Source organism: Oncorhynchus kisutch, linkage group LG14, assembly GCF_002021735.2.
Source record: "Oncorhynchus kisutch isolate 150728-3 linkage group LG14, Okis_V2, whole genome shotgun sequence".
Taxonomy (NCBI): Eukaryota; Metazoa; Chordata; class Actinopteri; order Salmoniformes; family Salmonidae; genus Oncorhynchus; species Oncorhynchus kisutch.
Genome location: NC_034187.2, coordinates 812,078 through 828,672, shown reverse-complemented (window position 1 = coordinate 828,672; position 16,595 = coordinate 812,078). Strand labels below are relative to the sequence as shown.

The window sequence follows — 16,595 nt, the reverse complement described above, 5'->3', positions numbered from 1 at the left end:
AGTCTCTCGGTCCCAGCTTTGATGCACCTGTACTGACCTCGCCTTCTGGATGACAGCGGGGTGAACAGGCAGTGGCTCGGGTGGTTGATGTCCTTGATGATCTTTATGGCCTTCCTGTAGCATCGGGTGGTGTAGGTGTCCTGGAGGGCAGGTAGTTTGCCCCCGGTGATGCGTTGTGCAGACCTCACTACCCTCTGGATAGCCTTACGGTTGAGGGCGGTGCAGTTGCCATACCAGGCGGTGATACACCCCGCCAGGATGCTCTCGATTGTGCATCTGTAGAAGTTTGTGAGTGCTTTTGGTGACAAGCCGAATTTCTTCAGCCTCCTGAGGTTGAAGAGGCGCTGCTGCGCCTTCTTCACGATGCTGTCTGTGTGAGTGGACCAATTCAGTTTGTCTGTGATGTGTATGCCAAGGAACTTAAAACTTGCTACCCTCTCCACTACTGTTCCATCGATGTGGATAGGGGGGTGTTCCCTCTGCTGTTTCCTGAAGTCCACAATCATCTCCTTAGTTTTGTTGACGTTGAGTGTGAGGTTATTTTCCTGACACTACACTCCGAGGGCCCTCACCTCCTCCCTGTAGGCCGTCTCGTCGTTGTTGGTAATCAAGCCTACCACTGTTGTGTCGTCCGCAAACTTGATGATTGAGTTGGAGGCGTGCGTGGCCACGCAGTCGTGGGTAAACAGGGAGTACAGGAGAGAACGCACCCTTGTGGGGCCCCAGTGTTGAGGATCAGAGGGGTGGAGATGTTGTTGCCTACCCTCACCACCTGGGGGCGGTCCGTCAGGAAGTCCAGTACCCAGTTGCACAGGGCGGGGTCGAGACCCAGGGTCTCGAGCTTGATGACGAGCTTGGAGGGTACTATGGTGTTGAATGCCGAGCTGTAGTCGATGAACAGCATTCTCACATAGGTATTCCTCTTGTCCAGATGGGTTAGGGCAGTGTGCAGTGTGGTTGAGATTGCATCATCTGTGGACCTATTTGGGCGGTAAGCAAATTGGAGTGGGTCTAGGGTGTCAGGTAGGGTGGAGGTGATATGGTCCTTGACTAGTCTCTCAAAGCACTTCATGATGACGGATGTGAGTGCTACGGGGCGGTAGTCGTTTAGCTCAGTTACCTTAGCTTTCTTGGGAACAGGAACAATGGTGGCCCTCTTGAAGCATGTGGGAACAGCAGACTGGTATAGGGATTGATTGAATATGTCCGTAAACACACCGGCCAGCTGGTCTGCGCATGCTCTGAGGGCGCGGCTGGGGATGCCGTCTGGGCCTGCAGCCTTGCGAGGGTTAACACGTTTAAATGTCTTACTCACCTCGGCTGCAGTGAAGGAGAGACCGCATGTTTTCGTTGCAGGCCGTGTCAGTGGCACAGTATTGTCCTCAAAGCGGGCAAAAAAGTTATTTAGTCTGCCTGGGAGCAAGACATCCTGGTCCGTGACTGGGCTGGATTTCTTCCTGTAGTCCGTGATTGACTGTAGACCCTGCCACATGCCTCTTGTGTCTGAGCCGTTGAATTGAGATTCTACTTTGTCTCTGTACTGGCGCTTAGCTTGTTTGATAGCCTTGCGGAGGGAATAGCTGCACTGTTTGTATTCGGTCATGTTACCAGACACCTTGCCCTGATTAAAAGCAGTGGTTCGCGCTTTCAGTTTCACACGAATGCTGCCATCAATCCACGGTTTCTGGTTAGGGAATGTTTTAATCGTTGCTATGGGAACGACATCTTCAACGCACGTTCTAATGAACTCGCACACCGAATCAGCGTATTCGTCAATGTTGTTATCTGACGCAATACGAAACATCTCCCAGTCCACGTGATGGAAGCAGTCTTGGAGTGTGGAGTCAGCTTGGTCGGACCAGCGTTGGACAGACCTCAGCGTGGGAGCCTCTTGTTTTAGTTTCTGTCTGTAGGCAGGGATCAACAAAATGGAGTCGTGGTCAGCTTTTCCGAAAGGGGGGCGGGGCAGGGCCTTATATGCGTCGCGGAAGTTAGAGTAACAATGATCCAAGGTCTTTCCACCCCTGGTTGTGCAATCGATATGCTGATAAAATTTAGGGAGTCTTGTTTTCAGATTAGCCTTGTTAAAATCCCCAGACTGTAATAATGTAGTTATAGACAACATGTAGCTATTTTAAGGTACCTCCCCTGTCTGAGCCCAGCCTGTAATAATGTAGTTATAGACAACATGTGGCTATGTTAAGTTACATCCCCTGCCTGAGCCCAGCCTGTAATAATGTAGCTATAGACAACATGTAGCTATGTTAAGTTACATCCCCTGCCTGAGCCCAGCCTGTAATAATGTAGCTATAGACAACATGTAGCTATGTTAAGTTACATCCCCTGCCTGAGCCCAGACTGTAATAAAGTAGTTATAGACAACATGTAGCTATGTTAAGTTACATCCCCTGCCTGAGCCCCAGACTGTAATAATGTAGTTGTAGACAACATGTAGCTATGTTAAGTTACCTCCCCTGTCTGAGCCCCAGACTGTAATAATGTAGTTATAGACAACATGTAGCTATGTTAGGTTACCTCCCCTGCCTAAGCCTCATGTAGTTAGGTAACACGAGTACCGCTATGACCGTGACTGGTCATACCTCCATCCCTAGTCACACCTCCATCCCTAGTACCTGGTCATATCTCCATTCCTAGTACCTGGTCATATCTCCATCCCTAGTACCTGGTCATATCTCCATCCCTTGTACCTGGTCACACCTCCATCCCTAGTCATATCTCCATCCCTAGTGCCTGGTCATATCTCCATCCCTAGTACCTGGTCATATCTCCATCCCTAGTACCTGGTCATATCTCCATCACTAGTACCTTGTCATATCTCCATCACTAGTGCCTGGTCATATCTCCATCCCTAGTACCTTGTCATATCTCCATCCCTAGTGCCTGGTCATATCTCCATCCCTAGTGCCTGGTCATATCTCCATCCCTTGTACCTGGTCATATCTCCATCCCTAGTGCCTAGTCGCTAATCATGAGGCATACACAGCCAACAGAGATGTTTGTTTCTATTAAACTCTCCAGATTTTCCTGGTTTTAATACAACTGAAATAACCGTTTGACACATGGAACTAGAAAGCACTGAATTAAGTGATGTGTGTTGTCATTTGTGTAAATAGGAGGCCTCTTTGTCCAACAACTTTGAACATAATTCTATGGGAAAGCTGTCCAGTCCTGGTGCTTTTCTCTGTGTGAGTGTTTTCACACTATCTAATATTTGTTCTTGGGTGAGCTCTGTTTTTAATGACAATCGTCTGCTGATAGCGTTCTCATTTCTCTTTCATCAAAATGGAGGTAACACATGATCTCTCTGTAGTCTGGTGAAATGGTTTCTCCAAAGAAAGGTATCCCATACAGTACATGTCTGAGCAGCTCTCCATATACACGCTCTCGCCACCGAAATACTTCACGGACACACAGGATTGAAATGAACGCTTCCAGCTCATCAACAGACAGATCCCAGGCAGTGTCTCCTTGCTCCCTGTGCACCTCAGCCACAGTATGTGCTGTAGCATGTTCACGTCACATAAACAATGAAAGCAGGCGAGTGTGGTGCGGATGCACTTTTGTGCTTGAGATGTAGAGCCTGCTCTCTCAGTGATGACATTTTGTGCTGATAATCGGCCCGTATCATTGTCACCGGCTGGTTCTATCCAAATGGTGAGTCCCTTCCTTTCTCCTGTCTCACCATTTCATTTAATTGCGGCCATTCTGGCTTTTTTTGCGCTTAGGCCTTGGATGTGCAGGTTCAGGCTGATGCTCAGAATCAGAAGAATAATCAGATGTCATGATTCATTTCTTCCCCACCATTTTCAATCTGATCTTGTAACAGCGCTAACGCAGCACGGGCATCAATTCGTCTTGGTCTTCTTGCCATTGTAAATTATGCAAGCTCTCATTGTGAAGCCTACTCCCAGTAGGCCAGAGTAGACTGACTAGACTGCTGTGATTCGGTGAACTGATATAGGGTACATACCATTTTAAGATGAGGTATATAATTAGAATGGATCAATTCAATAGATTAAATTGATGATGACATAATGCTGCATCGTTCGCTTCGTCTCGCTCATCCATCCTCCCCCATCATACTTTACTTTATTTATGTCATCTGTTTGTAACGGCGTTCTTCGTTTGTCGATAGAGAGGACCGAATTGCAGCGTGGTGGTTACTCATGTCTTTAATGAAATAAACGACGATACATGAAATAACTTATAAATACCAAACAACAAACGGAACGTGAAACCTAATACAGCCTATCTGGTGAAACTACACAGAGACAGGAACAATCACCCACGAAAGACAAAGCGAAACTCAGGCTACCTAAATACGGTTCCCAATCAGAGGCAACGAGAATCACCTGACTGCTGATTGAGAACCGCCTCAGGCAGCCAAGCCTATACAACACCCCTAATCAGCCGCGATCCCAAATACTACAAACCCCAATACGAAATACAACACACAAACCCATGTCACACCCTGGCCTGAACAAATAATTAAAGAAAACACAAAATACTCAAGACCAAGGCGTGACAGAACCCCCCCCCCAAGGTGCGGACTCCCGGACGCACCTCAAAACCATAGGGAGGGTCCAGGTGGGCGTCTGTCCATGGTGGCGGCTCCGGCTCGGGACGTGGACCCCACTCCATAAATGTCATAGTTCCTCCCCTTCGCGTCCTGGGATAATCCACCCTCGCCGCCGACCATGGCCTAATAGTCCTCACCCAGAACCCCACAGAACTGAGGAGCAGCTCGTGACTGAGGGGCATCTCGGGACTGAGGGACAGCTCGGGACTGAGGGGCAGCTCGGGACTGAGGGGCAGCTCGGGACTGAGGGGCAGCCCGGAACTGAGGGGCAGCCCGGAACTGAGGGGCAGCCCGGAACTGAGGGGCAGCCCGGAACTGAGGGGAAGCCCAGTACTGAGAGGAAGCCCAGTACTGAGAGGAAGCCCAGTACTGAGATGAAGCTCAGGTAGGTAGTAGGCTCCGGTAGATCCTGGCTGGCTGGCGGATCTGGAAGATTCAGGTTGACTAGCAGATCTGGAAGATTCTGGTTGACTAGCAGATCTGGAAGATTCTGGTTGACTGGCGGATCTAGCTGCTCTATGCAGACTGACAGCTCTGACTGCTCCATGCAGGCTGACAGCTCCTTGCAGACTGGCAGCTCTTTGCAGACTGACAGCTCTGACTGCTCCATGCAGGCTGACAGCTCCTTGCAGACTGAGAGCTCCTTGCAGACTGACCGCTCCTTGCAGACTGACAGCTCTGACTGCTCCATGCAGGCTGACAGCTCCTTGCAGACTGGCAGCTCCTTGCAGACTGACAGCTCCCTGCAGACTGGCAGCTCCTTGCAGACTGGCAGCTCCTTGCAGACTGGCAGCTCCTTGCAGACTGACATCTCTGGCTGCTTCATGCAGACTGACAGCTCTGACTGCTCCATGCAGGCTGACAGCTCCTTGCAGACTGACAGCTCTGACTGCTCCATGCAGGCTGACAGCTCCTTGCAGACTGACAGCTCCTTGCAGACTGGCAGCTCCTTGCAGACTGGCAGCTCCTTGCAGACTGGCAGCTCTGGCTGCTTCATGCAGGCTGACAGCACCCTGCAGACTGGCAGCTCCTTGCAGACTGGCAGCTCTTTGCAGACTGACAGCTCTGGCTGCTTCATGCAGACTGACAGCTCTTTGCAGACTGACATATCTGGCTGCTTCATGCAGACTGACATCTCTGGCTGCTTCATGCAGACTGACAGCTCCCTGCAGACTGGCATCTCTGGCTGCTTCATGCAGACTGACAGCTCCCTGCAGACTGGCAGCTCAGGCTGCTTCATGCAGGCAGGAGGCTCCGGCAGCGCAGGAGAGGAGAAAGGCTCTGGCTGCGCTAAACAGGCGGGAGACTCCGACAGCGCAGGAGGGAAGGAAGGCTCTGGCTGTGCTGAACAGGCGAGGCGCACAGAAGGCCTGGTGCGTGGTGCTGGAACTGGTGCTACAGGATCGAGGACACGCACAGGAAGCCTGGTGCGGGGAGCTGCTACCGGAGGACTGGTGTGTGGAGGTGGCTCTGGATAGACCGGACCGTGCAGGCGCACTGGAGCTCTGGAGCACCGAGCCTGCCCAAGCTTACCTGGCTCGATGCCCACTCTAGCACGGCCAATACGAAGGGCTGGTATGAACCGTACCGGGCTATGCACCCGCACTGGAGACACCGTGCGCTCACTAGCATAACACGGTGCCTGCCCGGTCTCTTTAGCCCACCGGAAAGCACAGGGAGTTTGCGCAGGTCTCCTACCTGGCATAGCCATACTCCCTGTAAGCCCCCCACCAATAATTTTTTGGGGTTGCTTCTCGGGCTTCCTTGCCAACCGTGTTCCCTCGTATCGTCGGCTTTTATCTCCGGCTGCCTCTGCTCTCCTCAGTGCCTCCACCTGTTCCCATGGGAGGCGATCTCTTCCAGCCAGTATCTCCTCCCAAGTGTAACAACCCTTGCCATCCAATACGTCTTCCCATGTCCATTCCTCCTTTCGCTTTTCCTGCGGTCGCTGCCTGTAACCACGCCGCTCGGTCCGTGTGTGGTGGGTGATTCTGTAACGGCGTTCTTCGTTTGTCGAAAGAGAGGACCGAAATGCAGCGTGGTGGTTACTCATGTCTTTAATGAAATAAACGACGTTACATGAAATAACTTATAAATACCAAACAACAAACGGAACGTGAAACCTAATACAGCCTATCTGGTGAAACTACACAGAGACAGGAACAATCACCCACGAAAGACAAAGCGAAACTCAGGCTACCTAAATACGGTTCCCAATCAGAGGCAACGAGAATCACCTGACTGCTGATTGAGAACCGCCTCAGGTAGCCAAGCCTATACAACACCCCTAATCAGCCGCGATCCCAAATACTACAAACCCCAATACGAAACACAACACACAAACCCATGTCACACCCTGGCCTGAACAAATAATTAAAGAAAACACAAAATACTAAGACCAAGGCGTGACACTGTTGTTATATATGTGATATTAGTTGTGTTCTGTTCCGAGACAATTATCCGGGTGATTATCAAGTGGGCACGGCACCTTCCACTGTTGGGAGAAGGAGCGAAGCAGGCCCTACTGTCGGAAAGAAGAGGGGCAATGGGCTAAAACTGGTTATAGTTGTGTTTGTGATATTAAGATTCTAACACTGACAGTGTGTTATATTCCCTACTGATCAAAAGTTTTAGAACACCTACTCATTCCAGGGTTTTTCTTTATTTTTAACATTTTCTACATTGTAGAATAAAAGTGAAGACAATAAAAAATATGAAATAACACATATGGAATCATGTAGGATCCAAAAATGTGTTATACAAACCAAAATATATTTTATATTTGAGATTCTTCAAAATTGCCACCCTTTGCCTTGATGACAGCTTGGCACACTCTTGGCATTCTCTCAACCAGCTTCACCTGGAATGCTTTTCCAACAGTCTTGAAGGAGTTGTGTTGGCTCAATTTGGTTGAGTTCGGGGGATTGTGGAGGCCAGGTCATCTGATGCAGCACTCCATCACTCTCCTTCATGGTAAAATAACCCTTACACAGCCTGGAGGTGTGTTGCATAGACTGAAAAACAGCTTCTATCTCAAAGCCATCAGAGTGCTAAACAGCCATCACTTACTCAGAGAGGCTGCTGCCTGCACTTAGACCCAATCACAGGCCACTTTAAAAAAGGGATCACTAGTCGCTTTAAACAATGCCCCTTTAAATAATGCCACTTTAATAATGTTTACATATCTTACATTACTCATATCACATGTATATACTGTATTTTATACCATCTACTGCACCTTGCCCATGCCGCTCGGCCATCGCTCATCCATATACTTACAAGTACATATTCTCATTAACCCCTTTAGATGTGTGTATTAGGTAGTTCTTGTGAAATTGTTAAATTACTTGTTAGATATTACTGTACTGTCAGAACTAGAACCACAAGCATTCGCTACACTCACATAAACATCTGCTGACCATGTGTGTGTGACCAATAACATTTGATTTGACTGCTTTAGCGGTTCTAGTGTTAAGTTACCTCCCCTGCCTGAGCCTCAGACAGTTCCAGGATAGACAGATGGCTCTCGATGTCAAAGCTGGAGAAGAAACTGCTCCACTGCTTCTCAAACAACACCAGGTCCTGGAAGAGACACCATCCCAGAGTCAGTGTGGCCGTCACAACACGCTGGTCCAACGGTCCTGTTCCAACATCTACTCACAGGTGTGTGGTACGTTCAAGCTCAGAATGGTTACCTCAGTCAGCAGGTTGTCTAGGGACACAGGGTCCAATCTGGTGTAGGTCTGCCACAGCTTCTCACTAATGTCCATCAACTGGAACACACAGCAACAGTACACACATCAAGTCAATCAATTCCGAGAAGTAACCCAAACTCCTTGCTACGGCCAAATGCAACGCCACGCCCACAGTTTCTTCTCTGCATTGAGTCTGGATCCGAGTACCTCTCCGACGATTATTATAATGCAAACACATTCTAACCGTTCAGATTGGTCCCAGGCAGATAGGTTGGGCCAGAGCCAGAACACAAGTGGGTAAAGCAGTGTTTAGAAAATGTGTCATTGGCTTTGATACTCTGATTGGTTAGAGATGATCCAATTGCTGATGACTTTGTTTTGTACAACGCCCCTCGTGACCACAAATGTCTAAGACTGAAGTATGTAGCGAATTTAGTTTGAGTCGTCAGGCAACTATTCTGTACCACTCAAATTAAATGGAGATGTAATTATTTTACTAACTATTCAGCCATGGACCTAAGGTTAGACAATTTCCCCCTACAATTTGTATTAGTAATATGGAGTGAGGTACCTTGTATTTCATGGTGAAGAAGCTTCCTCCACCGATCCCCTCCAGGGCGAAGGCCTGAATGATGGGCCACTTCTCTATCATAAACATGTCAAACGTCTGGATGTGGCCTGAAACAGCACAGTTTCTCATTTACATATAAACACTACACATTCCAAATCGTCACACTATAAAACAAGTTGCTGGTTACAGTTCAATTATGTTACAATTGTTCAATTAGTTGTTTGCTTCATTACATAAGTGGAACAATAGAAGTCATGTCGGAGGCTGTAAAGCAATTACTGGTTACCAAGGAAGTAGTTATAGAGGCGTAATTACTGGTTACCAAGGAAGTAGTTATAGAGGCGTAATTACTGGTTACCAAGGAAGTAGTTATAGAGGAGTAATTACTGGTTACCAAGGAAGTAGTTATAGAGGAGTAATTACTGGTTACCAAGGAAGTAGTTATAGAGGAGTAATTACTGGTTACCAAGGAAGTAGTTATAGAGGAGTAATTACTGGTTACCAAGGAAGTAGTTATAGAGGAGTAATTACTGGTTACCAAGGAAGTAGTTATAGAGGAGTAATTACTGGTTACCAAGGAAGTAGTTATAGAGGAGTAATTACTGGTTACCAAGGAAGTAGTTATAGAGGAGTAATTACTGGTTACCAAGGAAGTAGTTATAGAGGAGTAATTACTGGTTACCAAGGAAGTAGTTATAGAGGAGTAATTACTGGTTACCAAGGAAGTAGTTATAGAGGCGTAATTACTGGTTACCAAGGAAGTAGTTATAGAGTAGTAATTACTGGTTACCAAGGAAGTAGTTATAGAGTAGTAATTACTGGTTACCAAGGAAGTAGTTATAGAGGAGTAATTACTGGTTACCAAGGAAGTAGTTATGGAGGAGTAATTACTGGTTACCAAGGAAGTAGTTATAGAGGAGTAATTACTGGTTACCAAGGAAGTAGTTATAGAGGAGTAATTACTGGTTACCAAGGAAGTAGTTATAGAGGAGTAATTACTGGTTACCAAGGAAGTAGTTATAGAGGAGTAATTACTGGTTACCAAGGAAGTAGTTATAGAGGAGTAATTACTGGTTACCAAGGAAGTAGTTATAGAGGAGTAATTACTGGTTACCAAGGAAGTAGTTAGAGGAGTAATTACTGGTTACCAAGGAAGTAGTTATAGAGGAGTAATTACTGGTTACCAAGGAAGTAGTTATAGAGGAGTAATTACTGGTTACCAAGGAAGTAGTTATAGAGGAGTAATTACTGGTTACCAAGGAATACCTTTTTCTCATGTATTAAGTGTGTTTGTTATCCTGTTTTATCATTTACTTAGCTAGTAAATAAATAATTAAACCAATTTGAGTATCAAATCAAATTGTATTTGTCACATGCATAGACCTTACAGAGAAATGCTTACTTACAAGCCCTTAACACTATATTTTAAACTGCATTGTTGGTTAAGCATAAAACAGATAAGTAAAAAATAACAAATAATTAAAGAGCAGTAGCAAAATAACAGGCTTTATACAGGGGGTACCAGTACAGAGTCAATGTGGAGGCTATATACAGGGGGTACCAGTACAGAGTCAATGTGGAAGCTATATACAGGGGGTACCAGTACAGAGTCAATGTGGAGACTATATACAGGGTATTACGGTACAGAGTCAATGTGGAGGCTATATACAGGGGGTACCGGTACAGAGTCAATGTGGAGGCTATATACAGGGGGTACCAGTACAGAGTCAATGTGGAGGCTATATACAGGGGGTACCAGTACAGAGTCAATGTGGAGGCTATATACAGGGGGTACCAGTACAGAGTCAATGTGGAGACTATATACAGGGTATTACGGTACAGAGTCAATGTGGAGGCTATATACAGGGGGTACCGGTACAGAGTCAATGTGGAGGCTATATACAGGGGGTACCAGTACAGAGTCAATGTGGAGGCTATATACAGGGGGTACCAGTACAGAGTCAATGTGGAGGCTATATACAGGGGGTACCGGTACAGAGTCAATGTGGAGGCTATATACAGGGTATTACGGTACAGAGTCAATGTGGAGGCTATATACAGGGGGTACCTGTACAGAGTCAATGTGGAGGCTATATACAGGGGGTACCGGTACAGAGTCAATGTGGAGGCTATATACAGGGGGTACCGGTACAGAGTCAATGTGGAGGCTATATACAGGGGGTACCGGTACAGAGTCAATGTGGAGGCTATATACAGGGTATTACGGTACAGAGTCAATGTGGAGGCTATATACAGGGGGTACCGGTACAGAGTCAATGTGGAGGCTATATACAGGGGGTACCGGTACAGAGTCAATGTGGAGGCTATATACAGGGGGTACCAGTACAGAGTCAATGTGGAGGCTATATACAGGGGGTACCAGTACAGAGTCAATGTGGAGGCTATATACAGGGGGTAATGGTAGAGTCAATGTGGAGGCTATATACAGGGGGTACCTGTACAGAGTCAATGTGGAGGCTATATACAGGGGGTAATGGTAGAGTCAATGTGGAGGCTATATACAGGGGGTACCTGTACAGAGTCAATGTGGAGGCTATATACAGGGGGTACCTGTACAGAGTCAATGTGGAGGCTATATACAGGGGGTAATGGTAGAGTCAATGTGGAGGCTATATACAGGGGGTAATGGTAGAGTCAATGTGGAGGCTATATACAGGGGGTACCTGTACAGAGTCAATGTGGAGGCTATATACAGGGGGTAATGGTAGAGTCAATGTGGAGGCTATTTATTTTTATTTTATTTTACCTTTATTTAACCAGGTAGGCAAGTTGAGAACAAGTTCTCATTTACAATTGCGACCTGGCCAAGATAAAGCAAAGCAGTTCGACAGATAAAACGACACAGAGTTACACATGGAGTAAAAACAAACATACAGTCAATAATGCAGTATAAACAAGTCTATATACAATGTGAGCAAATGAGGTGAGAAGGGAGGTAAAGGCAAAAAAAGGCCATGATGGCAAAGTAAATACAATATAGCAAGTAAAATACTGGAATGGTAGTTTTGCAATGGAAGAATGTGCAAAGTAGAAATAAAAAAATAATGGGGTGCAAAGGAGCAAAATAAATAAATAAATTACAATTAAATACAGTTGGGAAAGAGGTAGTTGTTTGGGCTAGATTATAGGTGGGCTATGTACAGGTGCAGTAATCTGTGAGCTGCTGTGACAGTTGGTGCTTAAAGCTAGTGAGGGAGATAAGTGTTTCCAGTTTCAGAGATTTTTGTAGTTCGTTCCAGTCATTGGCAGCAGAGAACTGGAAGGAGAGGCGGCCAAAGAAAGAATTGGTTTTGGGGGTGACTAGAGAGATATACCTGCTGGAGCGTGTGCTACAGGTGGGAGATGCTATGGTGACCAGCGAGCTGAGATAAGGGGGGACTTTACCTAGCAGGGTCTTGTAGATGACATGGAGCCAGTGGGTTTGGCGACGAGTATGAAGCGAGGGCCAGCCAACAAGAGCGTACAGGTCGCAATGGTGGGTAGTATATGGGGCTTTGGTGATAAAACGGATTGCACTGTGATAGACTGCATCCAATTTGTTGAGTAGGGTATTGGAGGCTATTTTGTAAATGACATCGCCAAAGTCGAGGATTGGTAGGATGGTCAGTTTTACAAGGGTATGTTTGGCAGCATGAGTGAAGGATGCTTTGTTGCGAAATAGGAAGCCAATTCTAGATTTAACTTTGGATTGGAGATGTTTGATATGGGTCTGGAAGGAGAGTTTACAATCTAACCAGACACCTAAGTATTTGTAGTTGTCCACGTATTCTAAGTCAGAGCCGTCCAGAGTAGTGATGTTGGACAGGCGGGTAGGTGCAGGTAGCGATCGGTTGAAGAGCATGCATTTAGTTTTACTTGTATTTAAGAGCAATTGGAGGCCACGGAAGGAGAGTTGTATGGCATTGAAGCTTGCCTGGAGGGTTGTTAACACAGTGTCCAAAGAAGGGCCGGAAGTATACAGAATGGTGTCGTCTGCGTAGAGGTGGATCAGGGACTCACCAGCAGCAAGAGCGACCTCATTGATGTATACAGAGAAGAGAGTCGGTCCAAGAATTGAACCCTGTGGCACCCCCATAGAGACTGCCAGAGGTCCGGACAGCAGACCCTCCGATTTGACACACTGAATTCTATCAGAGAAGTAGTTGGTGAACCAGGCGAGGCAATCATTTGAGAAACCAAGGCTGTCGAGTCTGCCGATGAGGATATGGTGATTGACAGAGTCGAAAGCCTTGGCCAGATCAATGAATACGGCTGCACAGTAATGTTTCTTATCGATGGCGGTTAAGATATCGTTTAGGACCTTGAGCGTGGCTGAGGTGCACCCATGACCAGCTCTGAAACCAGATTGCATAGCAGAGAAGGTATGGTGAGATTCGAAATGGTCGGTAATCTGTTTGTTGACTTGGCTTTCGAAGACCTTAGAAAGGCACGGTAGGATAGATATAGGTCTGTAGCAGTTTGGGTCAAGAGTGTCCCCCCCTTTGAAGAGGGGGATGACCGCAGCTGCTTTCCAATCTTTGGGAATCTCAGACGACACGAAAGAGAGGTTGAACAGGCTAGTAATAGGGGTGGCAACAATTTTGGCAGATAATTTTAGAAAGAAAGGGTCCAGATTGTCTAGCCCGGCTGATTTGTAGGGGTCCAGATTTTGCAGCTCTTTCAGAACATCAGCTGAATGGATTTGGGAGAAGGAGAAATGGGGAAGGCTTGGGCGAGTTGCTGTTGGGGGTGCAGTGCTGTTGTCCGGGGTAGGAGTAGCCAGGTGGAAAGCATGGCCAGCCGTAGAAAAATGCTTATTGAAATTCTCAATTATGGTGGACTTATCAGTGGTGACAGTGTTTCCTATCTTCAGTGCAGTGGGCAGCTGGGAGGAGGTGTTCTTATTCTCCATGGACTTTACAGTGTCCCAGAACTTTTTTGAGTTAGTGTTGCAGGAAGCAAATTTCTGCTTGAAAAAGCTAGCCTTGGCTTTTCTAACTGCCTGTGTATAATGATTTCTAGCTTCCCTGAACAGCTGCATATCACGGGGGCTGTTCGATGCTAATGCAGAACGCCATAGGATGTTTTTGTGTTGGTTAAGGGCAGTCAGGTCTGGGGAGAACCAAGGGCTATATCTGTTCCTGGTTCTAAATTTCTTAAATGGGGCATGTTTATTTAAGATGGTTAGGAAGGCATTTAAAAAAAATATCCAGGCATCCTCTACTGACGGGATGAGATCAATATCCTTCCAGGATACCCCGGCCAGGTCGATTAGAAAGGCCTGCTCGCAGAAGTGTTTCAGGGAGCGTTTTACAGTGATGAGTGGAGGTCGTTTGACCGCTGACCCATTACGGATGCAGGCAATGAGGCAGTGATCGCTGAGATCTTGGTTGAAGACAGCAGAGGTGTATTTAGAGGGGAAGTTGGTTAGGATGATATCTATGAGGGTGCCCGTGTTTAAGGTTTTGGGGAGGTACCTGGTAGGTTCATTGATTATTTGTGTGAGATTGAGGGCATCTAGTTTAGATTGTAGGATGGCTGGGGTGTTAAGCATGTTCCAGTTTAGGTCGCCTAGCAGCACGAACTCTGAAGATAGATGGGGGGCAATCAGTTCACATATGGTGTCCAGAGCACAGCTGGGGGCAGAGGGTGGTCTATAGCAGGCGGCAACGGTGAGAGACTTGTTTTTAGAGAGGTGGATTTTTAAAAGTAGAAGTTCAAATTGTTTGGGTACAGACCTGGATAGTAGGACAGAACTCTGCAGGCTATCTTTGCAGTAGATTGCAACACCGCCCCCTTTGGCAGTTCTATCTTGTCTGAAAATGTTGTAGTTTGGAATTAAAATGTCTGAGTTTTTGGTGGTCTTCCTAAGCCAGGATTCAGACACAGCTAGAACATCCGGGTTGGCAGAGTGTGCTAAAGCAGTGAATAGAACAAACTTAGGGAGGAGGCTTCTAATGTTAACATGCATGAAACCAAGGCTATTACGGTTACAGAAGTCGTCAAAAGAGAGCGCCTGGGGAATAGGAGTGGAGCTAGGCACTGCAGGGCCTGGATTCACCTCTACATCGCCAGAGGAACATAGGAGGAGTAGAATAAGGGTACGGCTAAAAGCTATGAGAATTGGTCGTCTAGAACGTCTGGAACATAGAGTAAAAGGAGGTTTCTGGGGGCGATAAAATAGCATCAAGGTATAATGTACAGACAAATGTATGGTAGGATGTGAATACAGTGGAGGTAAACCTAGGTATTGAGTGATGAAGAGAGAGATATTGTCTCTAGAAACATCGTTGAAACCAGGAGATGTCATTGCATGTGTGGGTGGTGGAACTAATAGGTTGGATAAGGTATAGTGAGCAGGACTAGAGGCTCTACAGTGAAATAAGCCAATAAACACTAACCAGAACAGAAATGGACAAGACATATTGACATTAAGGAGAGGCATGCTTAGTCGAGTGATCAAAAGGGTCCGGTGAGTGGAGAGGTTGGTTGGTGATTTAGACAGCTAGCCAGGGCATCGGTAGCAAGCTAGCATAGGATGGAGGTCTGTTGTTAGCCACCTCCTGCGCTCCGTCAGTAGATTAGTGGGGTTCCGTGTGGTAGAGGGGATCAATCCAAATCACACAACAACAACAAAAATAAAAACAATAGATATAGTTATAGAGGCCCAAGAAGAAAACATAATAATAATAATAAAAAATAATAAAAAATAAAATAAAAAATAAATAAAAATTGTCCGATTGTCTATTCAGATAGCAGCCGGTAAGACAGCTAACGGTTAGCAGGCCGCAGATGGGCGTTCAGGTAACGTCGCGACGGAGGAGCCAGCCGAATAACTCCTTCGGGTAGATAACGTCGGCAGTCCAGTTGTGAAGGCCCGGTGGGGCTCCGCGAAGGCAGCAAAACGGGTCCGGATAGGCGACTGCAGCCCAGGTGCGATTGATGGAACTCAGGAGTGATTGACGGAGCCCTATATACAGGGGGTACCTGTACAGAGTCAATGTGGAGGCTATATACAGGGGGTACCTGTACAGAGTCAATGTGGAGGCTATATACAGGGGGTAATGGTAGAGTCAATGTGGAGGCTATATACAGGGGGTACCTGTACAGAGTCAATGTGGAGGCTATATACAGGGGGTAATGGTAGAGTCAATGTGGAGGCTATATACAGGGGGTACCTGTACAGAGTCAATGTGGAGGCTATATACAGGGGGTACCTGTACAGAGTCAATGTGGAGGCTATATACAGGGGTACCGGTACAGAGTCAATGTGGAGGCTATATACAGGGGGTACCGGTACAGAGTCAATGTGGAGGCTATATACAGGGGGTACCGGTACAGAGTCAATGTGGAGGCTATATACAGGGTATTACGGTACAGAGTCAATGTGGAGGCTATATACAGGGGGTACCGGTACAGAGTCAATGTGGAGGCTATATACAGGGTATTACGGTACAGAGTCAATTTGGAGGCTATATACAGGGTATTACGGTACAGAGTCAATGTGGAGGCTATATACAGGGTATTACGGTACAGAGTCAATGTGGAGGCTTCATACAGGGGGTACCAGTACAGAGTCAATGTGGAGGCTATATACAGGGTATTACGGTACAGAGTCAATGTGGAGGCTATATACAGGGTATTACGGTACAGAGTCAATGTGGAGGCTTCATACAGGGGGTACCAGTACAGAGTCAATGTGGAGGCTATATACAGGGTATTACGGTAC

General features: G+C 46.7%; 1 protein-coding gene across 2 annotated transcripts in view; it reads right to left on the bottom strand.

Annotated features, from left to right (window-relative positions):
• Positions 1-16,595, bottom strand: part of dnaaf9 (dynein axonemal assembly factor 9) — a 127,804-nt gene that overhangs the window by 71,429 nt on the left and 39,780 nt on the right. For both annotated transcript variants that reach the window (XR_004202635.1, XM_031787621.1), the window contains exons 6-8: positions 8,867-8,973; positions 8,296-8,373; positions 8,081-8,182 (exon numbers count right to left, since the gene is read on the bottom strand). Coding sequence is in view for 1 of the 2 variants with exons in the window: in XM_031787621.1 (XP_031643481.1) it covers positions 8,081-8,182; positions 8,296-8,373; positions 8,867-8,973 (287 nt within the window). In the remaining variant the exon portion in view is untranslated. The remainder of the gene's footprint in view (positions 1-8,080; positions 8,183-8,295; positions 8,374-8,866; positions 8,974-16,595) is intronic.